Source organism: Rhagoletis pomonella, unplaced genomic scaffold (assembly GCF_013731165.1).
Source record: "Rhagoletis pomonella isolate Grant_MI unplaced genomic scaffold, Rhpom_1.0 Rhpom_scaffold_00005, whole genome shotgun sequence".
NCBI classification, from domain to species: domain Eukaryota; kingdom Metazoa; phylum Arthropoda; class Insecta; order Diptera; family Tephritidae; genus Rhagoletis; species Rhagoletis pomonella.
In genome coordinates this window covers 47,528,475-47,554,633 of record NW_023458559.1, presented here as the reverse complement: position 1 = coordinate 47,554,633, position 26,159 = coordinate 47,528,475, and the positions used below count along the sequence as shown (strand labels likewise).

General features: G+C 32.5%; 1 protein-coding gene across 1 annotated transcript in view; it reads left to right on the top strand.

Moving 5' to 3' along the window:
* Window positions 1-363: 363 nt before the first annotated feature.
* Window positions 364-26,159, top strand: part of LOC118739078 — a 79,059-nt gene continuing 53,263 nt past the window's right edge. The window contains exons 1-4 of the mRNA XM_036470198.1: window positions 364-733; window positions 7,779-7,866; window positions 10,500-10,585; window positions 20,393-20,500. Coding sequence (XP_036326091.1) covers window positions 545-733; window positions 7,779-7,866; window positions 10,500-10,585; window positions 20,393-20,500 — 471 coding nt within the window. The 5' untranslated portion in view covers window positions 364-544. The remainder of the gene's footprint in view (window positions 734-7,778; window positions 7,867-10,499; window positions 10,586-20,392; window positions 20,501-26,159) is intronic.

Genomic DNA, 26,159 nt, shown 5'->3' with positions numbered 1-26,159 from the left:
AATGTCTGTTTTTGGATCTAAAATTCGCATGAAATTTGGTTTATCACCGATCACATGGCGTATACTTAACCACCCGCAGCAGAGCAGATATTAGAGACTGTGCGATGTTGATACCGCAAGCTGAAAAAACACTTTTTTTTATCAAAAGAATGTGAAAGCATATTGCAAAGAAAGCAAGAGAGAAGAGCGTAAAAAGAGCAAAGAAATACCAGTTTTCAAAGTAAAGCCTGAAGCTGATAGTTGCTTAGCTGCTTCTTATCAAAAAGTGTGGGCGTCAGCTTGTGTGTGGCACCTATGCCACGCTAATACCAACTGTGACTTAGCCAAAATACAGCAAAGCATACATATACCGCAAAAAGAGCAGCAACAAGAACAACAATAATAGCAAGAATTAGAAGCACACCAGTCAGCAGTAACTCGTCGCAAGCCAAGCCAGCAAAAGGTGTAACGAATACAGGCGTGAGTTTCAACAGCAACAAGGACACCAAAGAAGCTAAAGCAACAGTAAAAAGCACATCAACAACACAGCCGAACAAACAAGAAAATGAAAGCCAAACATAAAACGTGTGTTGTGGCGGCTGCGGCAGCCGCAACTGGTGTCGGTGTGGGTGCGGGTGCGGGTGCGAAAATGAAATCGGTGATATTGTATCCATATGGACCGCTAACGGGGACAGGATGTTGTCGGATGTTGCATGCGAAAAATTTGGCGTTAACAAGTGCGATTTACACAATTGTGAGTATAATTTGAATGAAATTACAGGAAACAACAAAAAATTTAAAAGAAAAAAAAAAAAATTTTGAAATTTAGCTGAAGAAACAAAGGAATGAAATGAAACGAAATTAAAAACGGCTGAGTGACATGGCTGACTGACATGGCTGAGGGGGGAGAAGTGGCATGAACAGCGCGAACGAAAGTGGAAAAAAATCGGTTTAGCTGGGCGTTTTTTTTGTGCGTGCATGTGTGTTTGAAATGCAGGCATAGATATATGTACATTGTACAAACATATTTACATTTGAATATAAATATATTCGCCTGTCCTCGTTTTACCCCCCATGCCGCAGCATGAGCAAGCGAAAGAAGAGAGGGAAAAAGCAAAAATGTACAAAAATAAAATCAACATTCCTCCAAAATCACGCATACGCCATGTTGGCCCCAACTACATGCCACCGTACACGTAGTTTCTGCGCATAAATAGCATTAAAAATTAAATTAAATTTGTGCGATTTTAATGCGCCTGGCATGTGGCAGTTGACATACATCTTAAAGCGAACATGTTCAGGCTCAGCGCTTACGCTGCGTGCTTAGTTAAAATTGGTACTGTTGCATTTTGCGTGTAAATGTTTTATTTTTTTTTCGATATTTCCCCCCAAATAGCAAGCGCGTGATGCATGCGCGTGTTTAATTTTCAGTTGAATTCAGTTTGATATATTTGATAGAAATAATGTAATCTTGTAAAAAATACCTCAGCATAATTCGAGGGAGAAAAATTTAATTTGACAAATATTTTTGCTGAATATTATCTATGGTATCTCAAAAAGAGTGTTGCCTGCGTAGGAAAGACTAATTAGTATTATGGACGTTACTTTCAGTGAAGCGCTGGAATTCCAATCAGGTGCTATAGAGAAATAAATAGAATATGCCAGTCGCTTGGAAGAGTTTCCGAGTAAAATCCCATGCCCCCTTCTTAAGTCAGTTGAAAACAAAATCAGGTCATGTCAAGTGAAGTCAAGCCAGGTCAGGCCAAGTAAGAAATTTGCATTGTCTATGTTTGAGTCTAAATCTTTCAAAGCTGCCTTACTGTGAGGAAGATGAAGCCTTGTTTCCCCACTTCTTCCCTTACCGTGGCTTTATGTTGAATCTGGAGTGACGAGCACTTCCGCTTAAAAGGCACTGCAGAGTTACTTCAGTTGAGAATAGTAATCATTTTAACCTTCTTCAAGTTTATAGCCATTTGTACAAAAGCTTATAGGCTTATAGCTTCAAGTATTTGCTAACAGGACAATTCTGGCAACTCTCTTTCAACTCAATACAGTCTTTCGAAAAACAAAAGTCAATTCTGGCAATTATCTGGAAAGCTCTTTACAGTCTTTCGAGAGACTAATTGAAAGATATGCTGACAAGGGGGTCTTAGCGTTATGCTGTTCGCCTTTTAGGCATCAGTTTTTTAAATTAAATTAAATTGAGAAAACACATATATTTTTCATTTTCAATCAATAAAAATTAATAAATAAAAGAAAATTAAACTAAAAGAAGATACAATTTAACCAAAAGAGATGGAAATAGTAGGTACTTAAAAATTTAATTGCTTTAAAAATATTTTTATTAACAAAAAGACAAAACAAAAAATTTAATAGGATCCTAAATAATAATTAAATCAAATAAAAAAAAATGATTTTTCTTCTTTGAATAATAAAATCTAGTAATTAAAAAAAAAATGAAATTAACAAAAGAATAACAAATTAAATTAAAAAAAAATAAAACAAATTTCCAAAAATAAATTAAATTTAAAAAAATATCTTTCTTTTTTTACACAATAAAATCAACTAAAAAAATATTTAAAAAATTAAAAAAAATAAAATAAGTTCCTACAAATTAAAGGAAATTAAACAAATTTCATTTTAAAACAATATCAACCAAACCATAAAAGAAAATAAAATAAAGAAACAAATTTAATTAAACAAGTAATTTTTAGCAAAAAAAAACCGACTTCAACTCTCATATAAAAAATATATATATATATATCTCATGATCCCACTGATCGGATCTTAACCAGATTAGTATGGGACCACCTCTGAGACACTACCTTTCCGATGCAAATGGAATTATCGATTGACGTGGTCCAAACTGGACGAACTGATAACCTCCTCCTTTTTTGGAAGTCGGTTAAAAATAAAATAAATACATACAATAAGTTTCTAAAAATTAGATTCAATTAATAAATATATATTTCCTTTTCAAAAATAAAAAATCGGAGATTAAATTAAAAAAAGAAAAAACTTTAGTTAAAAAATAAAAAATAAAAAAATTCCGCTGCGCTGCGACTCGAACTCGGATCTCCCGATTGGCACGGCTGCGCTTTGCCCACTCGGTCATTGCGACAGTTGGGGTGACCCGAGCTAAATAATATAGGTACAAGTGCTTTCTCTCAAAAGAGCTTTTCCGCACGAGTGGTGAATGAGAGAGCTTTTTTTCTGTCTTTTATGCTAGAATAACAAAAGTCTTTCGAGCTAACTTATCACCTGTCTTTCATTTGTCTTACGAAATACTATTTACTGTCTTAGCCAGAATTGCCCTGTAAGTCCTGCTTTAGTAGTAATTACTGTTCTATGGTTAAGATTGTTAAGACAACTTTGGTCAGCGAGATAAAAGCTCCTTTTAAAACTATAAAAAGAGTCTCTTTAAGTAAGATGGTCGCCAGTTGGAGTCTAAAGAATTATTTCTAGGGAAGACATTCAATGAGGGTTTGCCTATATTATTCAGTTTAGATTTCCTGATATGCAAGGTTTTTTCGTAAAATTTGACGGGTGAGCTAATATTTTTTTCCAGGGCACCATGCAGCAAAAACAATAAAATTTCCAAACACACGAAACAATCAGTATGCTCATGAACCTATGGAAAAAGTTTAGTAAAACTGAGTGTTTAGTTTTTCTCCCTGACGACAGGATTTTTTTTAAAGGATTTTGAAATTTCAAATGAATGATTAATTCACAAAATCCTTTAAAAAATTTAGTACAATGTAGATCATTATTTTGGTTGATTAGGTTTAATACCTTTTATCTTTTAATTAAAATATTTTTAATATATTTTTAAGTTAATAAAATTAGAAAAACAAAATTCGAAGATCCCGGCCTTAACACATAATGGTAAAAAGAATATTTATAATTTTCCAAGATATTCAAGGATAAAATTTTAAAAGGAGATTTTCAATACCTATTCGTCCGTATGCACCAAAATATTTATTTTTGTGTAAACACGGCTGTCGCACGGTTTATACATATGCTCCTCTGCAACTAAATTTTATAGGGTTAATAAAACCTGTCTCATTAGTATTTTGTAGTATATTGTAATCATATTACGACTTTCTGCAATAAAGTTGTCGGGACCTGGATTTGAAAGTCTCAGGCTAGTTGTCACCTAATGATTTCCTGCAGTTTCTATCTGTGGCTCATTACCCTGAACAGATTTCCGTTAAGAGAGGCACACACCACTAAGGTAGAACTGGCGGTTGTGGAGTTATTACACCACATACATGGGTGATTGCATGGACTCCTCTAGGTTTGGATTTAATTCTTAATATCCCAGTAAAATATTACAGCTTTTCGTTGTACTTAAAGCTTGGGAAAGGTTATCAACTATAGCATTATTAGAATAAAAAAGTATCTAATTGTTCTGCTTCCATTGCATGAGAGGCCCTTTTCCTAAAAGAACATAGTCCTATGTTAACCAACAAAAACTCAAAATGATTACCATTTTCACTGGTACGAAGTTTTTTATGATGATTTATTGATAAATATTAAGCTTAAGCTCATACACAATTTCTGCACTAATAAAGTGAGCTCAAGCTCAAAAATTTGTACTGAAACTCGATTCGGAGTGTATGCTTACTTTTTGACGTAGGATACGTCTTATGTTTCGATATGGAGGCTATGCTCAAATGTTGGAGTTGTAATTTTTTGAGCTTCACGAAAACGCTTATTGCACGAGAACTAATGAAGAGATTTCAATGAAAGGACTGGTGTTTCAAAGATAAAGTTCCAAACTTATAAACAGATTCATTTTTGTAAGTAAACAATTTGGTTTCTGTCGTAGAAACGGTAAATATTGGCTTATTTTGGGGATAATTTTGAGCCCTTAAAGTGCTCAAGCGACTTATGGTTTGCAGATGCAACTTTCATTTTTGGCATGTAAGTTCTTCGGAGCAATAGAAATAATAACGTGTGCACATTTTGTGTAAATTAAACAAATATTGAGCATTTTAAGGCAAAAAATCGTTGCAAAAATTTGCAAATTTTTTTTTATTACCAAAATGCTTGAAAACCGCTCAGTGAGAGAAGGAGACAAAGAGTATGTGTGTGTAGGTATATCGGCTTTTGAGTAACAGGTGGCGCAATATTTATAACCTAATTGCAGCGTGTGTGTGTAAATATATACATACGTACATATGTTAAATGCAGTTAATGTGGATCTGTCTTCTTTTAGTAATCTATGTACATACATATGTACATATGAATATACATAGGAATGCATAATACACGACAAAATATTTCGTCATATCAGATCTGTACCGTTCCTTCGATTTTACAAAATTAGGTATCAAATTAAAGGGCTTGGCCAGTGGATGTGCAATAACTACTTATTTTTTTCAAAAAGAGTTGCCACCTGATAAAAAAAATTAAGTTCAAATTATTTTTAAATTAAATCAATTATAACACTATGAGTATCGATCGAATTGGTTTTTAAAAGGCTTTATTTCTTAGTTATATGTAGACGGGTTGCCACCTGTTTCAGAAAGCAAGTTCAACTTAAATAAAGCCAAAGTTAGATTCGATATATGCAATAGGTTAAACAAATTATTTCAAAATGGTTATACATCAAAATTGAAGAACCTTTATTTCCAAACTGCATATAGTAGAGTTGCCACCTGACTTTATAATTAAATTCAATTTGAACTAAGAGTATTAGATAATTGAAATATGCATCACAATACAAGTGTCAGACGAAGAAGGTTTAACGAAGTTTTGGTTTAAAAGTAATTTGAACAGGATTGCCATCTGTTTGAAAAGTCGAATTAAATTAAATTATATGAGATATTCAAATATTGGCGTCACACAAAGGAGTATTAAGAAATATTTAGTTTAATCATTTATAACATTCAAGAGGGTTTTAATCTGTGTAAAAAGTTAAACTCAGATTATTTAATAAGTCAAATCAATTATTAAAGTATGGGAATAAATTGACATGGGTTAAAAATGTTTTTTCTGAACTTTATTCAAGAGGGTTTTGATGTGTTTAAAAAATTAAATTCAACCTGAATTAAGGGAATTAGACACACATTTTAAATATGTGTATCAGTCGAAAAAGTTTTAACAAGGTTTTGGTTTTAAAATATGTTGAATAGGATTGCCATCTGTTTTAAAATTTATTTAAAGTATGCATAAGTTGAATCAAATATTAAAATATGACGTCAAATGTAGGGGGAAAGATATCCTTAATTTGAATATTTATGATATTATAGATGGTCGCCACCTGTTTAAAAAGGTAAACTCAAATTATTTAATAAGTGAAAGCAATTATTAAAAATATGGGTATCATATGAAATGAGTTTAAAAAGGCTTGATATCTAAAGTGTATTTAGGAGCGTTTTCACGTATTTAAAAATTTTAATTTAACTTAATTCATCAGGCACATGGAATATGTAGGTATCACAATATCAGGCGCAAGAGATTTGTTTATTTCTTAATTGTATTTAGGGAATATTTCCAGCTATTTCAGAAGTCTTAGCCAACTTATGCATAAATCTGAGGACGAAGATAATGCGAGGACGAGCACGAACGCAAAGAGGAATACTTATACCTAGGGACCTAGGCTAATATAAAAACACAAATTTCAATACAAACAAAACGAATATTTCATGTACCGTTTTTAAGTTGCATGTGTTCTTCGTATTACGTTTAAGTTTAGCGGTTGTGGCTCCGACACAGCCCGCAGGTCAAGACGAAGGCGCTGGGCTGATCCTTTTTATGCATGAGGCCCAATATCTTCTAACATTCTCAGAGAGGTAACGGTTACCTTGTATCGATATTATGAAACTTTTGTGCATTTTGGAATCTTCAGTGAGAGTATTTTTGCCAAGCTCATCCATTTATTACCTTTGGAAAGCAGAAATTCATTTATTTTAGCAGAAAGATTACCCTCTTAAAATTTCAAGATAAATGATCAAATTGGTACCGGCATAGAGTATATAATTCTTGGCTGGCTGCTTTATAGTCACTAACCCAATTATTTGTCGCACATTTCTTACTAAATAGGCGCTTGCCAAGAAATTGCTTTGGCCACAGAAAAAGTTCTTTCATCCGTCTTTATTTATTTATTTTTTTTTGCTTTTTGAATATGAAAGAAATATGTCCTGTCCTGTCAATTCTATCACGCAAGTTCTTACCGAAAGTGATCGAAACCACTTTTTAATCAACCTAAATTAAAAAAAAAAAAAACTTTTCAACCGCCTGAAAATAATGTATGCGGCCTTTTCCAACTTCCACGCTATGTTGATATACATATGGTCGTCTGCAGGCATTCAAAAAATTTTTGTAAGATACATATCCATGCACATATGTATGTATTTGCATACGCACATACATTCACATATACATATGTACATATTTGTGCACGTATGTTGTTATATGCCCATAAATTTATGGCTCATTGTGATGCATTAATTACATTAATGACATCAATTATCCTAATTAACAGCATTTAAAGTATGCGCTATAAATTATTTTACAGTTTTTATTGTACGCCCCTCTACTGCTGCCCTGCGCTGTTTTCATTTATTTTGAAATGCGGTATATGCATAATTAAAATATTGAAAAAAAAGCAAGTTAAGTGGTTTGCGTGCGTATGTTGCCATGGCGTATGAGTGACATGCGGTCCGCAGAGTTTGAGTGCATTTAATGACACATTAATAACTTATTCAGCGCAATTATTTATCGCAATAATAACTATCTACATACCAACTAATATTTAATGTGTTGTTTATTTTTGTTTTCATTTTTTTCAGAATATGTCACTTTTAATCGTTTTAATATACTCATGGCGTATAAATGTGAATATGCGTAAAGCGGAGACGCTGGAGGATGTTTACTATGGTAAGTTTGTGTGACAAAACAAATGTTTTTGTATTTAATTAAATTCTAAAATTTGGCTGTTTTTAGACTCTTGCACTCAAGAACCATTAAAGTAGATAGTAATATTTTCCTTTAGAATTCTACAAAATCTAACGCTAGCCAAATAACAAAAGAAGCTTATCCTTTTTATATTTGAAGCTGATTAATACAAGAAAAAAATATACAAACACATTTTCTATACATTTGTGTATATTCATATCTCTTTTCATTACTTAACTATCCCCATATGCTATCTTTGCCAACATCAATACACAAAAGTATGTATGCTTGTCTCTAAAAAGGACCTGTTCGACCAAATGTCCTTAATATGTAGCATAAAAGGCCTAAACGATGCCCAGTTTTGAACACAATACATACTTACTCAAAGAAAGCTATAGTCAGGCTCTTTGTTTGGGATACAAAGCAACCGCTCAATATGTATATACAAGTGCATATATATGCGCATATACTTATACGAAATGTGCGTCTCAGCGTTCATTTAAGGCGCTATAATCCGCTTGTCAATTTAGCTGTTAAACTCACTTGTAAACTGTGCGATGCTGTAATAATGAGCGCATTATTTGGCACACGGGATGTTGGGTTAATTCACAAAGCCATTTCTTAGCGGATATTTACTTCGGCCTGTTTGTGGATTATTACACAAATTGGCAGCGAACGTTGTTAAATATTTTGTAAATTTAAAAAACTAAATGTAGTAACTATAGATGGATTGAATTTCCCCTAAAAGTATCTGATACCGTAGGACCGTGAGAAATAAGCCAATCTTAACTTTTTTCTTCTTATTTGGCGAGGCTTTTACGTGAGTGGCATGAAGCTTTCGCCTGAGAAGATCCCTAGTAAAATTTTCCGATGAATAATTTTCTAGAATATATCAATCCTGTAACTAACTTCAAATTTATTAAGTTTGCTCTAAACTTGTAACTCGGAGGCTTTTATATAACCAAAGGAAGTTTTTGTGGTAGCCAATACGGCTTTCTAATTTAATAAGTTAATGGATTTTAATAGAACATAGTGAAAATTAGGTTCCTCTTTAATTTAAATATTAAACAAAGGTGGCTGTGTGTTTGTAGTTTATATGTTAGATAATAAAAATATGTTAATCGATTTTTGACAAAATTTGGCAGACATTTTTTCTGCAATTTTGGAATCTAATATAACTACAATTTACATATACTTACAAAAATTTATGCTTTTCGCTATTATACATGAATTTTCACTACTATTTAGAAACAAAAGTTTTAGATTAAAACAAAACCTAGCGTGTTGGATACGTCTCTAGCGAACTTTAAAATTTTAAGGAATTTCTGGTACGTTCAGCACCGTAGCGTTTAGAGGTGTAAAATGGAAAAATTGGGCATTCATTTAAATTCTAAAGTGGAGGGGCCTTCTTGCTAGACATTCCTATAAAATTGTATTCGATCCTAGCACCGATTTGAAGACTTTAATTTTTAGTTTTTTGTCCCACTAGATTCTCCACACACAGTCGTCTAGCGCCACATAAAAGAATGTACATGATGAGATACTTGCAGAGCATGATTCTTGTACGTCGAGGGACGGCTGTGCTTTTTAATTGCCTCTCTACCCCCAAAGTAGCACCTGTTGGTAACAGCTATTCATTCTTTGCTTGTTGATCCTAGGTAGTCAGATTAATTTTATTCAACTAAAACCGATTGAGATTTTTGTTCAATTACGCAATGTGTTTTTCTTATAAATTTTCTTTTTAATGTTCTTGTTGTAGGTTCGTATAAAAATATAGCGCTTACTAGACAAAATAGAGAAAAACTCAGGGAAATAGACCAAATATTTTAATAAGTATAAGCAGACAAAATGCTAACTTTGATACTTTTGATGGACAAAAAATATGTTAATAACATTAAAAAATATGGACAAAATTTCGGTTTCATATATTCATTGGCGTGCTTTTTAGGGCATTTTAAGTAATTTTTGAGGTAAAGTTTATTTTCGTGTTTGCATTCATAAATATTACATACGGAAAATTTTGGATAATTTAAAAAAAAATATGTATGGGGCTGTAGAACTGTGTGATTCTTCATTTGCAAAAAATATCTGAATTTGATACATTTTCTCGAGATCATTCCATCTCATAATGGAAAGTAATATCAAATAAATAAAAAATATACCTTGCTAATTACATTGTAGAGACGCTAAAATGATACACAAAAAGACCGAGACACGTAAATTTAATTTTGGGCTACAGATTACAGATCTGTATACCGATTTTCTAGGTCAGGTAATTTTCCAAAGATATTTTCATTTTATGTTTGCATTGCGACTGAAAAAAAAAATTCAAACGTTAACATGGAAAATGTCTTGCATACGCCATGTACGATGTAGCGTATGAATAAAAATTGTTTCCTGGAACTTTTGAATATTTTTCTACATAAAAATGAAAATGTCTTGCGAAAATTACCTGATTTGGGCAAACCTGTATATCGATCCGTAATCTACGACCCAATCTTAAGCTCACTTATTACGGCGTTTTTTGTGTCATATCAAAACTTAGGTTTATTTAACATTATAATGCTAAGAACAAGCAATTTTTATATTTACAAATTTTTTACCTCTCCTTTCAGGTGTTCAAATAGCATATTTCGCCATTATTGGCACACAAATGTCCATGATAGTGCTAAGTGTTATGCTCATATTCGGAATTTATAAGGTAAGTCACACATACACTTGCTACTTTAATATATAACTAAAGAAAAAATCACAAAAAAAATATTTCTTCGTAATTATCCACGCCATTTGTTGGTTATTATGCTGAAAACCGTTGAAAAATGCTCGTACCGCCACCTCTTCGTTTTTTATGAATTTTGTCATTTTGCACCCAATTCATTGCACAATAACCCATTTATGCAGCCACGCAGGCGCTCATTCACGCGAATTTCACGCCTAAAATCATGCTAAATAAAGCGGAACACGTGAAGACAGGCATCAAAGTACACCCACCCAAAAGCAATGCGGCGCCTCACCCACACTTACATACACACCAACAAATGTAAATAATAAGCTGTCGAAGGTACGTTCTCTTGGACTGAAAAATGTAAAATGAAAGCAACGCATACATTGCCATATGCCATACAAATGCCACAATGTCACAGACAAATGTCAAATGCGTGACACTTTATTTGAATGCCAGTGTCGACATACACATAAAAAGCAATTGCATGCGAAATGTACATATATATGAAAACCAAAGTATATTTGCATGTGGATTTGCTACGGGCTAAAGCTTGTTAGACGTTAGCTATAGATATAGTATTTGTATGTATAGTATGCATTTAACTAGATGTGCGTTAAGCCAACATGTGCATATACATATATGTACGTATGTTGTTGATATTATAAGATTTTCGAAAAATGCCCAAAATGAGAAAGCAATGCCAAATGTTGCTATTCAAATGGTTGAATGACTTTTATAGCATTTCCCATACAAAAACCAATACGATAAATGTGTGAAGAGCAGTGGGTGGATTTTAAAGCAGAGATGATTCTATGTATACATATACACACAACACACTAGGTATGTTAATTTTTTCGATTTTTACGATCCCGGGATTTTTGGGATGTCGTTGGTTCAATCCAGGGATCCCGGATTCAGTTCCGGGATTTAGATATTTTTTATTTTTCAACAACTTTACACGAAAAAATTGCTTCAATATGGTTTGAGAAGCTCTCCTACCATATAATAAATAATCAGTAAATGGGTTTGGAACGTACTTTTTTATTTAAAGTGAAAATTATTTCATAACTAACAAAGCGGAAGACGTTAATTAAATGTATATGCATTTAATAAAACTTTAGCGTGTACATATCTGATAAACTAATTTAAAGTATGTAGAAAAAAGCTCGATGCAAAAAATATTAAGTCAAGAATTTTATTTTCTGGTTGAAAGAAGTTCATAATACTAGTGGCAGAAATAAAAGAAGCGCCTTAATTCGACTACTTTTGTCTATTTTCCTTTTGTATATTCAAAATATTCATGTTTTTTTTTTAAGTCTACCTCATATTTCATCTAATTAGCTGCATATAAATAGGCATTTCTCTGACGTCATGATTTGTTTTTTTAAAGACTTTATAATTTCTAAGATATGATCAATTCCACAACTTATTTAAAAAATTCAGTGCAATGTAAAACAAAAATATGGGTACCAAATGAAAGAATTTTTGGGGTTCACCAGGACGAATAAGAACTAAAAATGCCACTTTAATGTATTTTATTTTTTAAGCTAAATAAGTTCCTTAACACATAACTTTTTCAAAAATAAAAATTGCAAAATTTCAAGGATATTCAAGGATAAATTTATAAAAGGGTATTTTCAATACCTACCCGTCCCGCGCCGAAAATGTAAACCTTTTTAACTCTACAGAATCCTCTCTTCCATTTAATACCCATACTGGTTTTTTAAGTACATTCCCAGCAAAAAACACGATTACCACAGAAACGAAAGTGGAAACGAGCTAGGCGATGGGAATCGCTTACCCTTTCGCTTCAAGAAGGCCTTATTTTAACATGGGCATGTCATTGGAGGTAAGCTCTTACCCGCAGCATTACCTTCAAACGAAGGGAGAACGCATGGATAAACAGAATCCAGAGAAGCGAACAAAGAATGCCTTACAGAGAAACTAATGTAGAATGCTTAGATAAGTACATACTTATTTATATTAAATTGAAATCAGAAAATGTCTTAAAAGATTAAAATTAATTAAAATTTTTATAAATCAGCTTTTATACATACATATGTATTTTTTTAGGTATTTAGATTTTCTTAAAAATCGGTATGTACATACATGCATATTTAACTAAGCTTAAAATTATACTTCCTCACTCTTGTACTTCACTTCATTGACTGACTTCAACTTCGCGGCAAATTGAACAAAGCAAAACATGATTTTTATGCGAGACAAATTTCCACAGAAAGTAACGGTAGAAAAAGAATTTTTGGGTATTCATTCTATTTTTCAGCTGACTACGATGCAGCATTCTACTTTGCATTCTCCGAAATGAAGCAAAGAAGCGAAATAAAAAAAATATTGTAGGACATTCTACTTTGCATTCCCTGAAATGAAGCAAAGAAGTGAGACAAATAAAATATTGTAGGACATTCTACTTTGCATTTCCGGAAATGAAGCAAAGAAACGAATTAGAAAGAAATATTATAGGACATTCTACTTTGCATTCCCCGAAATCAAACAAAGAAGCGAAATAAATAAAATATTGTTGGACATTCTAATTAGCATTACCGGCAATGCCTAAAAGAAGCGGAAGAATTCGAAGGCATTATAACGCTATGCCTTCTAGAAGACGTTACCACTAAAAGCGATTACCGATTTTTTGCTGGGTTGCACTGAAATTAAAAAAAAAAATTTTAATTACTCATATCCTTCAAATTTTAAAGTTCTTTTAAAAAAACTAACTTCAGAGAGAAAAATTAAGAACGCAATTTTACTATATTTGGCCCTTGGTTTCGCGAATATATAAATTTTTTTTGTGCAAAATTACCTGTCGCAAGGTATGATATGTATATTGAGCTACACATTTATAAAAAAATATTAAATATTAAAATATTAAATTATTAAACATTAAGTATTGAATAAACAAAAGAAATATAATCAAAGCTTGTCAACATAAGGCGTTTCTATTATTGCCACCAGTGTAAATTACAAATCCCGAAAATCTCGGTATTCTAGGCAAATAATCCCGGTATCCCGAGATTAACATCCCTAATACAAGCATACATAATATTTGCGTTTTTATGTGCATATTTAGGTGTTTACTTAAAAACCGTACACATATAAATATACTATTTAAATGGCTGAAGGTATTAGACTTATTTTTCACAGTTCTGTGCTCTTTTTTTGGTACGTCAATGCCAATGATGAAAATAATGAAGATTATCCTAGGCAATAATGAATACACAAATTTCATTTAGAATATCAAGGATCATAATTTCTACTTCTATTTTGCTAAGGTTTGCAAAGTAAGGAAACTTGTATTGGATTTGTAATGAAAAATAACTAAATTTTCTTTGGTAAAATAAATGGAAAAATTGTAAAAGTTGTGAAATTTTCCCGAGGAATTTTCTGTGTCCAGTTGGTGTAAGTTTAGGATAGCTACCTCAATTCGCAGATGCACGCTTGAACTAATAAACATATACTACACTTTGTGATGTGATTTTAAATTAATGGAAATACACTGAAATGAATGGAAAATGTAAAAGGAAGTTATTGAATGGTGTTCTCTAAGCCTTTGCAATTAATTACACTGGTTTCACAACAAAGCCTTTCATGTGATTTTCCCAAAAAGTGAGCAGCTTCATTCGCGGTCCATGAAGTGGTCAAGGGAAAGAAAAATTTCGTTATCAATGGAAAATGTATTTTTTCGGGTTATTTTTGAGCTTTTTCGAGATTTTTTTCGCGACTCTTTTGAAAGCTTTAGTGCCATTTCGGACGTTTTGCGGATACTTTTTGGATTTTATTCCGTTGTATTTGACGCAAAAACATTCGCTTACTTGGAGTCAGCTTTTTCGTATACACGTTTAATCTCGAAAAAAGTGAATGACATATTCGAATTCTACGTTTGATTCTAAGCAAAAATGGTAAGCAAACTATGTACCAAAAACAACGTTTGACCCTCCAAATTTTTAAAAGAAAAATCAGTGTAATATAATTTTTCCAGAACGAAATTAATTTTTCATTTACAAAATTTTGTGTGTTTCTTGATACAATATATTGATTTTTCTTTTAAAAATTTGGAGGGTCAAACGTCATTTTTTATATATAGTTTGTTCACCATTTTTTCTTAGAAATAATCGTAGAATTTGAATTCGCTATACACTTTCTTCGAAAGTTTTGCTCCGAACAAATTACTCCGCTAGCTGCTGGTTAACCGGAAACCGGAGCATGTGAAATTAATTATTTTTTTTTGGACTCTTCGGAATTTTTCCTGTTTTATTAGAAAAATTGTTTCTGATTGTTTTCCAAGCTTTCGCGATTTTGCAATACACTTTTCGGTATTTATCCTGTTTTGTTATTAGGGGAGTACTACATCTGATTGTTAAGGATAATCGCAATAATCGTTATTTTCATATATAATTTTTTAAATCATTAGATATTTAAATATGTCATTATAACGGGTAAAAATTATGGAAAAAAACGAAAATCCAAAAAAGCGAACATTTTTGATAAAAAACGATAAAAATCCAATTTTAACGATTATTTTTGGTCGACAAAATGAAAATTAAAAAAAAGGTTTTGCAATGATCTAAAAATTAAAATCATGATTGGATTCTTTCGTGTTTACTTAACGTTACACTTTTCCTTTATCTAACCAGCTTTATTCTTCAAAATACAAATATATTTAATATTATTTCAGGCACCTTTCCGGGTGTTTTTTTTTGGGTTTGCCATATTTTATTCCAACTTCTCAGGATTATTTGTATATATGTATTGCATTTTCAGCTTATTTTTGCCTTTTCAGCAATTTCTGGGGATTCTGTTTGTTTTTCCGCAATATTTCTGAATATTTTCGGGATCATATCTCTGATGCAGAGATGATTCTGCTATACATAGTAAGTTCTTAATTAATGTTGAACCTTATAATTTGGAACCAAACTGTCCCAGTTAACAGACATTCTGCAGCGAATTTTAAAATCTGAGGAGGTTTGCACTTCAACTGTTCTGTATTAATTTTTTTCATATGCTTTAACAATAAAACCCCAGCTGGTATAATTGGTGTGTACGTTCCTTGTACGACATACACATATGAACTAAATTTTTTGGTTTTTTTCATTAATATCGAGCGATTGTATTCCTCTGTATGTTGTTTTGCTATTATAAAAGATGGAGAAGAAACCATAACGTCCCTGTAGCCATTATAAAAATTATTCATATGAATTTTCATTATGCCACAGCAAGTATTTATATCACATAAATTTCAAACTGCTGGTAGTAAACGTTCAACTACGCTTTTAAAATGAAGGCGGCCGCAGTTGTAAAATATTAATTTTATTAACTTTATACCAGTGGGTGTATTTGTAGTACGTATTTGCCTAGGTGCCTGTTCATATACATATGTATGTATATACCTATACCAGCGTAATTGTTTTGTCTACCATAAATCTATATATGTATATGTACATACATACATACATACATGCTATATGTATGCATCTGAGTATACCTTTATACAGGTTTAGATTTCAAGTAGACGGACGTTCGTTCTCATGTTCAAAGCATACTACTTACGTGCATTAAATCAACAAAGATACCACCATAGCCGTCAACATCAGATCGCGATACCCTCGCTTTTCAACAATAACTCGGTTTCACGCGCTCATACACACACACACGCATACCAACACATACACTCACACGGTGGAATAATATGATTAGAAATACGCAGGAAACCAAATAGTCAAAGAGTCAACCAACGAGCCAACGCGCTGACTAACTAACGAACCAGCATATGACGAGAAAACTGGAAGGTTGCACAATATACATACATAAATATGTACATATGAACGCAAACCTCTATGCGATAAGTACAAAAACATATATGAGTAGCTGGAACGTGACTGGTGCTGGAGACCCACTCGCTGAGCTCTTATCGGGTAAGACATTATGCGAATAACAGACGCCTCGTATTGTTTTGCTATCGGCGGACCAGACACTACACTGCGAAACATACATACATATGTATGTATGCTAATATTTATACAAATATATGTACATACCCTGTTCTAGTACATTTAGACCCAGTACTGGTTCGCGATAAATCTCTTTTGCATGCAAGCAACTGGCGAATTTAACATGGCGATGTCCTAGGAAGTGTCAATTGCCCCCCGCTGGATCCCTTTTTCGATAGTTCCGAACTAGTCCTAAATTCTATAGTTCCGAACCAGTTCTGAAATCGACAGACGAAAGAAAAAAGTATCATGATTTTTCAATCTTTTTGGTTCTTCCGTGTGTGCGATTTTAAGTTATTTTGGAAATGTGTTTTCAATTTGAAATTAAATTTGTTTGAATGATTGTAAGAAATGTACGTTTACATACCTTTAGCTGTAGCTGAGTTTGCGGAGGCGCTCGCTGTTATTTCTTAGATTCCAGACGGTCCCAAGATGTTGAAATGTTAACACAAATTCTAGTTTTGTATTACCAAGCTATGAAAAAGCATCTGCGAAGCGCAGAATAGAAGCGTATTTGAACGAAAAAGCCGCCGAACACATATCTATGTAAAGTAAACAAGCCCCCCGCTGCATCCCTTATTCGATAGCTCCGAATTAGTTCTAAATTCGACAAATAAGATCTAGTTCGTTCTGCATCCCTTTTTCTATAGTTCCGAACCATTTCTAAATTCGTCACTTTAGATATCGATTTCTAGTGAAAAAACTGAAATAAATTAGTTTTTTAAAAGTACCACTTTTCTCCGATTTTGGACTGGTGGGGATTTAGTTCATATCGGACTAGTTCCTTTTTGGCGATAAAGACCTAGTACGGAACTACAAATTTGATTCACTAGTCCGCGGTTTCCCTGCAGGGTACGTACATTGGCATTGCCCCCACATGCATATGTTATGTATTATGTATGTACATATGGAGGCGTGTATGCTCATATTACATTGAATCAAAATTTTTCCAAATGCGTATTTGCTATTAGACAATAGCAAAAGTGCATATGTATATAAAATTTCTTCATGTGTGTGAGTTTGTGTTTTCTTGTGTGTGTAATTGCCGCGAAATAAAATATACATAAATACATACGTATATATGTGTCAAGAATGATAGAATTCTCTCTATTCTCTCCACCGTGTATATGTGTGTATATATGTATATACATATGTATCTAAACATATTTATACAAGTATAGGAAGTATGTCTTTCCGCGGGAGTTTACGCTAAATTAAATCAGTTTTTGGGGGGTTAATTTTTTGCTTACTTTAAAATACATTAAGTATTTAATTTTCATATCTTTAAAAAACAGCTTGATTCCAGTTGGTTTAAATGCTGCACTGACAATTATGATAATCGTAACCAAAACCGGAGGCATTACGTTATCGATACAAATATCGCTGTTCTCGGTGGTAAAAAGATAAATATATTAAAATTTGACATCATATTTGTAAATTTATCGATTAAAACTGTACAAATGAGAAGAAGATGGTCGAGTTATCGATGGCACTAGCACTATCGATGCAATAACAATAAAATCCTTAGGTTATCGTTACTAAACTCATCGGAATTGAATTATGTGTTCCGTGATCGAATCGCCAATCGTATGAAAATATTTTACGCGACTGATTGTATGCATGGCAATATTGGAATTATGACATACGTTCACTGACGTATCGTAATTTTGTTGGAGATTGTAATAAATGCCCGGCGAATTTTTATAGAAATTTTGACAAGTTGTTTTTATTGATTTTAATGGTGCAAACCATTTTTGGTTCAAATTAATAGGGGCGGAGCTAGAGGGGGGTAAAGGTGGAATTTTCAATATTTTTAAAAGTTTATATATCGAAAAGTATTGCACCGATTTTCAAGATGTGGATATGATTTGAAAGATAATTGAAAGGCTTTTTATTTTATATACCGCTATACTGCACTTATGCCTAACACGGCGTTTACATGAGACAAGTTTGCCAAGACAATAGCAATACATTTACACTTTTTCACTATTAAAATTAATTATGAGTGCTAAGCGACCCATTTTGTAGCTTAAAAGTGTTTATTTTCCAAAACAATGGTTTCAACACGCGCGTGGTGTCATCTTCAGTTGCTGATATTCAACAGTGGCACCATGTCGACTGCTTCGTGGGGTATTTTATTGGCGCCTGGCTGTCAGTGAAGATATAGACGTATATATCGATAACAAAAACTTACTCTGTCGATCAGTATGCCTGTAAATATATATATTTACCTAAAACGATAAACAGCACGCTATTATATAGATATTTATATATATGTCGATAACAGTAATATTATCGATAACCAAATAAAATTATAACTCTAAATATGGGGGCCCAAGAAAAACGGTAGCAGTACCGAAAACATTAGATATATCCATTACAATAATACTACCGATATGTAAAAAAAATCGGAGTTGATATTAATAACGATAACATTTTGAAAAATAAAATATAATTATTATTAACACTGTGCGAACGTTTTAAGGCAGCCCGATAGGTCTAAATTATATGTCCACTTTTACAATAGCCAAAAAGTTATGTCCGGTTGTCAAGCAGCAATAAAATTAAGCCGCGTTTTTCTAAATCATCATGTGACTAAAAAGGTGTTTCCAGTTTTTAGATGTAGATTTTTCATTAACCAAAAATTTGTGTCCAATTTTTAGATAACCAAAAATGTATGTCCACGTTTTAACTTAGCACAAAAATTAGTTCTAGATTATTTATGGCTAAAAATTTACTTCCAGATTTCTGTTGGCTTTAAATGTATGTAAAATTTATGTCCAACTTTTGAGTAACGAAAAGGACAAATTTTTTCAAATCATAACAAAGTTATGTGTATTTTTTAAGCGAGCAAAAATGTATGTCCATTTTTTAAACAACAAAAATGTTATCTACATTTCTAAGCGTCAAAAAATCTGTGTCCCATTTATTATTTACCGAAAAACGAGGTCGAGTTTTTAAATATCCAAAAATGTATGTCCATATTTGAAATGGCCAAAATGTACGTGTAATTTTTTTTTACATTACCAAAATTTTGGAAAATTTTTTGAAGATTAATGGCCTTATTCATAAAAAAGTAAAATAGGTTTAAAGAGCTCTTTAAAGTGACATTTTCATAAAAATTTTCAATTTATAAAACAATTAAAGTCTTCTTTATTTTTTATGAATTTGAGCGTAAAACTTTATGTCAAGTGTTTTGTTGGCGAAAAATTTGTGTACACTTTTTAGATTAACAAAAACTTAAACCCAGCTTATAAATAACCGAAAATGCATGCCCATTTTTCAAGAAATCAAAAAATTAACTTTATTTTTTAAGTGTCCAAATTTGTTTAGGCATCCAAAAATGTGTGTCCAATTTACCAAAAATGTATGTCCTGTTTTGTGAAATATTGAATGTAAAAATAAATGAATTTATAGAAATGACCAAAATGTATGTGCATTTTTTTTTTTAATTTACCGGTTCATTTGGGCGGTCATATTTAATCGGCCAAGTTTTTCGACGACCAAAACTTTATGACGAGGGTTTTGAGGGCCAAAAATTTATATTTAATTTTTAGATTGCAAAACTCAGCTTTTCAGGCAAACAAAAACTTACGTTAATTTTTTATGTGTCCATAAGTTAATGTCCATTTATCAAATGATCAAAAATTTATGCATATTTTTTAAGCGTCCAACATTTTATGTCCGTTCATCAAATGGCCAAAAATATATGCAGTTTTTATTTTCAAGCCTTGATGTTAACCTGCCACTAAACTTTTTACTTTCTTTCTCGTTACAGGAAAACCCTGGTCTCATAGTACCATGGATAATTGGTTACATCACTTTCATGGCATTGGAGGCAGTGGCCATGGTCTACTCCAATGTTTTGCGAGATCATGTAAATAAGGTCAGTAAGTCGCTTATAAATACGTAGCAAACAGCATCCGTTTGATACGATTATACCGACAACACAATTTAATGCATACAACTACCCGCTCGCTTTTACTTTATTCAGTCATTCATTTCATTTCCATTGACCAACTGCAACGAGGACGCCGAAAAGGGACTGACTTGCAAACGGAATATAATAATTTCAGATAACAATTTATTACTAACAAGCGCTGAAAAAAATCACATCGTAAAAATTTACATAATAATAAAAGTGGAATTGCGCCTCAGAAAGGGGAGAGGAAAAAAATTTATGCGAATCAAGAAATTGCATAAATTTCTTTCTTCAACAACTATGTACATAGTATATCTATGTACAAATGTAGTACACAATTTTTTGCCGTAGAAACGCTTGGCAAAGGAGCGACGAATAACTGCTTGCACTTTCTTTTGCTGATTATCGCACTTTCTGTTTGAATTTGCTTGTAATTTCTCGTTTATTTGTTTCTATGATTCGCTTTTGGACTCAATGCCCTAACACTGCAATCGCATTGCACGCTATTCTCGATTTCATTTGCAATTTTTTTTCAGGATTTTTGTATTCATGGTCCGATTTTTAATTTAGCGAATAACAAACTCAAAGTGCGAAGTTTTTTTTTGTTTTTTTTTTACAAAGCATGCCAATTAGAAAGCAAATGCAATAAAATTTAATAGCCAAAGTTTTCGTACAAAGTGTGCACAAACTAAAAAGAAAACGAAACCGAATCATAAAACGCCGAGTCAAAATTTAATAAGAATGATAAGTAGAAACTTTCCACTTTTTAAGCTATTTTCAGCCATTTAAGCACTTCAAATACTCTTTGAATTTTGCAACCTTTGGTTTATTGCGTGTTTCGAACTTTTAAACGGCGTTACATACAGTGACTCAAACAAATGACCATGTGTTGATTTTCTTCAAATATTCGTAATGTTTTTCGAGCTAAATTTTTTTGATGTTTTTATATAAAAATATCGTCTAAGCTTCAACCAAAACCGTGTAAATCACAGTTTCAAACTTTATACAAAATTTAGAAAAATTCAAGAAATTTTCATCAAAATTTCAACTTTTTCTGAATTTTTAGAAAATTTTTGGGTATGAAGTTCAAGTTTAAAACGGCGAAAAAATCGCGTTGATTTTTAAGAATTTTTTATTTTGTGACGCATTTTTGCACTTATTTTCATATACGTATAAATTTCTTATGAAATAAAACGCGGGAGATCGTCAGCAACAAAATTTCAAAATATCAACGCAAGTTTTTGTAAATTGCGTCTGTTATATTAAAAAACAAGAAAAAGTGGCCTACATTTTTATGAAAATTTGTTGAATTTTCCAAAATTTTTATAAAGTTTGAAACTGTGATTTACACGGTTTTGGTTAAAGCTTAGACGATATTTTTATATAAAAATAACAACAAATTTAGCTCGAAAACATTACGAATATTTGAACAAAATCAACACGTGGTTATTTGTTTGAGATTATATAAAAATAACAAAAAAAAATAATAAATAAGCTGGAAAAATATTACGAATATTAAAAAAAACGCGTGGTCATTTGTTTAATTCACTGTATGTATTCTGCAAATATATGGTGATCTGCATGTACGAGCATCTGGTGGTTTGTGTATGTATCTGTACGTATTAAATTTGTGATACTAAAATTGTGATACTAAAAGTCCAGACATAATAAAAACTTAAAAATCTTTAAACGTACTTTGCTCCCAAAATAATTTAAGCATACTCGTTTGCAAAGCCTCTTTTTTGTGTAAGTGAAAATTTTATAATACAAGTTTAGGTTTGCTTAAGTTTGGTGCATCTCAGGTGGAAGCCTATGAAAACTTAGAGGCACCTAAATTCTCCGAGCTAGGGAAGATATGCTTGCCTCTCTAACAATAAATCACCGGGACCGGACATAGCCCTTAAGGCAGCCATAAGGTTAAGCGTGCCATTAATTATAGCAGAAGTGCTCCCTCAGATAGCTTTTATTCTTCTAGAACCCTATAGGCATAGGCATAGCGGCAGCATATGTCTAAGTATAGCAGGAAAGATTCTCAAGCGTATCGTCGGTCATCGTATGTAGGATGCGCTCGAAGGTGCCTAGTGGCACTTAGGAAAAATAGTGTGGATTTTATAAAGTGAAAGTGCGCTCCGAAGCCTATCAAATATTGCGCGCGAAGTCATTTTCTAAAGCTAATGAAAACCAAAATTTGTCAACTTCATTAGTTGATAGAACTCCCAAACTTCTGAACTGCTGTATACCTTTGCAATATCCATATATTAGGGTCACCCTTGAGCGAGAGCAATTCGTTTAAAATACGTTCCATTTTATGCAAATGTATGCCTGTATACATAATTGGAATGTTTCTGTAAAATAAAGCCAGAGAAAATACTACTCACGGGCTTTATTTCCTTTTTTATGAAATAAATCAAGCGGGCGTTATTTCCTTTGCTCTTTCGCAAAGGAAATAAAGTCCACGGGCTTTTTTGCCTTTTATTGGTGGGCGCTATTTCCTCTTCGGAATGGAAATAACGCACATGGGCTTTATTTCTCTTTTTTGGGATATAAAGCCCATGGGCGTTATTTTCGCGGGCCTTATTGCACTCCACCCTCGAAAACGTCCTCGAGTGTAGTCCTTCTAACTTTATAAGCTTAAAAAACTTAACTTATTAGCTTAAAAAAAGACAAGTAATTTTTAGCAAACAAAAACCGACCTAAAAAAAATATATATATATCTATATATTTCATGATCCAATGATCGGATCTAAACCAAATTAGTATGGGACCACCTCTGAGACACTATCTTTCCGTTGCAAAAAGAATTATTGAAATCGGTTGACATGGTGCAAAGTTATGCGGTAACATACTTAAAAAAAAAGTAAAAAAAAAAATATTCCGAAGAACCGATAACCTCCTCCTTTTTTGGAAGTCGCTTAAAAATTGATTCGTCCTTGTGAACCCAAAAAATTTTAATTTTTTTAATCCTACAGAATTTTCTCTCTCACTTGGTACCCATTTTTATTCTACATTGCGCTGAATTTTTTAAAGAATTTTTAGAATTTATCATATCTTTGAAATTATAAAGTTCTAGTAAAGAAAATTCTAAAACTAAAACAGTTTTACTATATTTGGCCCATAGTGTCGTGAGTATATTGTTTGCTTGGTGTGTTTTTGTTTCAACCTGTTTCAATCCTTTTATTCAGAAATATTAGGAAAACTCCAGGTACGGAAGTTTTTAAGTATAGCCCATAAAATTACAGGAATATAAAGTGCAAGTTTCAAGTGACTAAAAGTAACCTTGATTTTTTATAATTTTTTTGCTGGCGGTGTCACGCATTTTCCTCCATACAATGTATGTTCGAAAATCAACGGTGTTTTCTAACTGCATGAAACTTGCATTTTATCCTACTTTAATTAAATAGGCTATAAAACTGCGTTACTAAAATTTTTCGAAAATGCTGATTAACAAGTAATTTTTAGCAAAAAAAAAACCGACTTCAACTCTCATATAAAAAAAAAATATATATATATATATCTCATGATCCGCTGATCGGATCTTAACCAGATTAGTATGGGACCACCTCTGAGACACTACCTTTCCGATGCAAAAAAAGAATTATCAAAATCGGTTGACGTGGTCCAAAGTTATGCGGTAACATACATAAAAAAAAAAAAAAAAAAAAAAAAAAATATTCCGATGAACTGATGACCTCCTCCTGTGACTCTTTTGAAGACGGTGTGCGATATGTTGACTTAATTTTTTTTTCATATAGCTTTTTTCTTGATGCCTTAAGTTACTTCATCTCAAATGTACACACTAAAGTATTATTAAATGCGTATACATTTAAATGCTGTCTTTTGTTTTGTTACTAATAAAATATTTTTCAACTTGAATAGATAATGAAGTAGTTTTCAAACCCATTTATTTATTATTTATTATATGGTAGAACAGCTTCTCAAACTATATTGATGTAATTTTTTTCATGTTAAGTTGTTGGAAAATAATGAATATCTAAATCCCGGGATTAATCCCGGAATATAAAAAATTAACATCCCTAGTGCGTGCATAGTTTTGTATAAATTAACAAGTGTTGCCATGAAATAAACAAATTTTATCATAAGCTTATAACTAGTCTGAGCATTACTTCGTTGAAAAGGATCACCTTAGTTAATATATAGTTCGTAGTTGGGCTTTTAAAGCGAATCCTTTATTTCTCATTTGTCCCGTTAAAGTTTTGTAAAGCCCGTCTTTTTGGGACAAATTATGCATTTGTCCCGTATGGCTGGAAAAAAAAATCTGGCAACATTAATTGAGATTCGTGCGCATAACTTCAGGCGCAATATGACTACGCACACACTTTCATACACATGCATGAAGCTGCACTCGATTTTATCTGCACATTGTATTTTTGTGACGACGTCATAAGAAGTCTTTTTTAAGTGAGCAAATAAAAAATATTTCCCACGCGCATATATTTCATCTACTGTCGCTACATATTTTCCATACAATCCGCTTTGCGCGCAGCTTACCTCCATTTGTCATACATAACTTTTCTCCAAAAATGCATCTTGTTCTATCTGATGTCGCTCGTTTACCGCTTTTTTCGGCGTCAAATACACGGTTTCATATTTGTACAAAATCACAGTTTCCTGCTGCAGGCGTTCGTGGTTATATTTTTGTAGTTTTTTTGAATATTTTTTTTCGTATGTCATTTTCGCAATGTAGCCGCGGGAGTTACCTTTGTGGTAGCCACTGTGGTGTTGTTGTGGCATATAGAACTACCATTCGACCCCCTCAGGGTACACTCAGTCACCTCCGCCCCAACCAAAATTGCCACACTCGTGTCGAACTGAGGCAAGTACTTGGCCCTTTTACTTTTTCGAATTCCACTTTACCTTCCACCCACTCAGTCACCTGTAAAATTTAAACATTTTAACATGCAAAAAGTTTTGCGAAAAGTCCAGTAGTGCAGCAGCAATTCTCAGTCATTGCAACAATGTGCACTGAGTGCATGGTATTATCAACTGTTATTTGTGTGGGTGTGTATGTGTGTTGGCGTTTCGCTATCGCTTTTGTTGTCGCTTTTGAACTTTTTGCATAACTCAGATTCTTCGCTTTTTTGTGCCTTGACTTCAATTTGTTGTTATGCATAGTTTATTGCAGTTCTTGTTTTCTCTTAAGTTTTAATACAGTTGTATGCAGAATTGGTTTGCAATGCTGGGTAAGAGTAAAAAAAAATAGATATCCATAGGTGAGAGCGGAACTCGTGCTAAGTGCTTTCCTCGGAACAAAGTGTAGAGGCTAAAAGCTATGGGAAAAAGTGAATACTAGAATATTTTTGGCTTAGCTTTTTATTATTTGTGGTGTTATTCGAACAGAAACTTACTTGATTTCACTTCATTAGTACTTCAACTCTTGTTACTACATACATACATATGTATATGGGGCGTTCCATACCAAAATGGACGAGGTTCACAGTTCATGTGTATGATTTGTTTAAAATTTTTAGGGTTGATGGACAAACTTAAATAATAAATTTATATGAAATTTGAGCTTGATTAATACATTTTTTTAATTTACAGCACAAAAACAAAGAAAAATCGATTTAATTTGAGCGGGAGCGAGGAAAAAATGAAAAAAAAA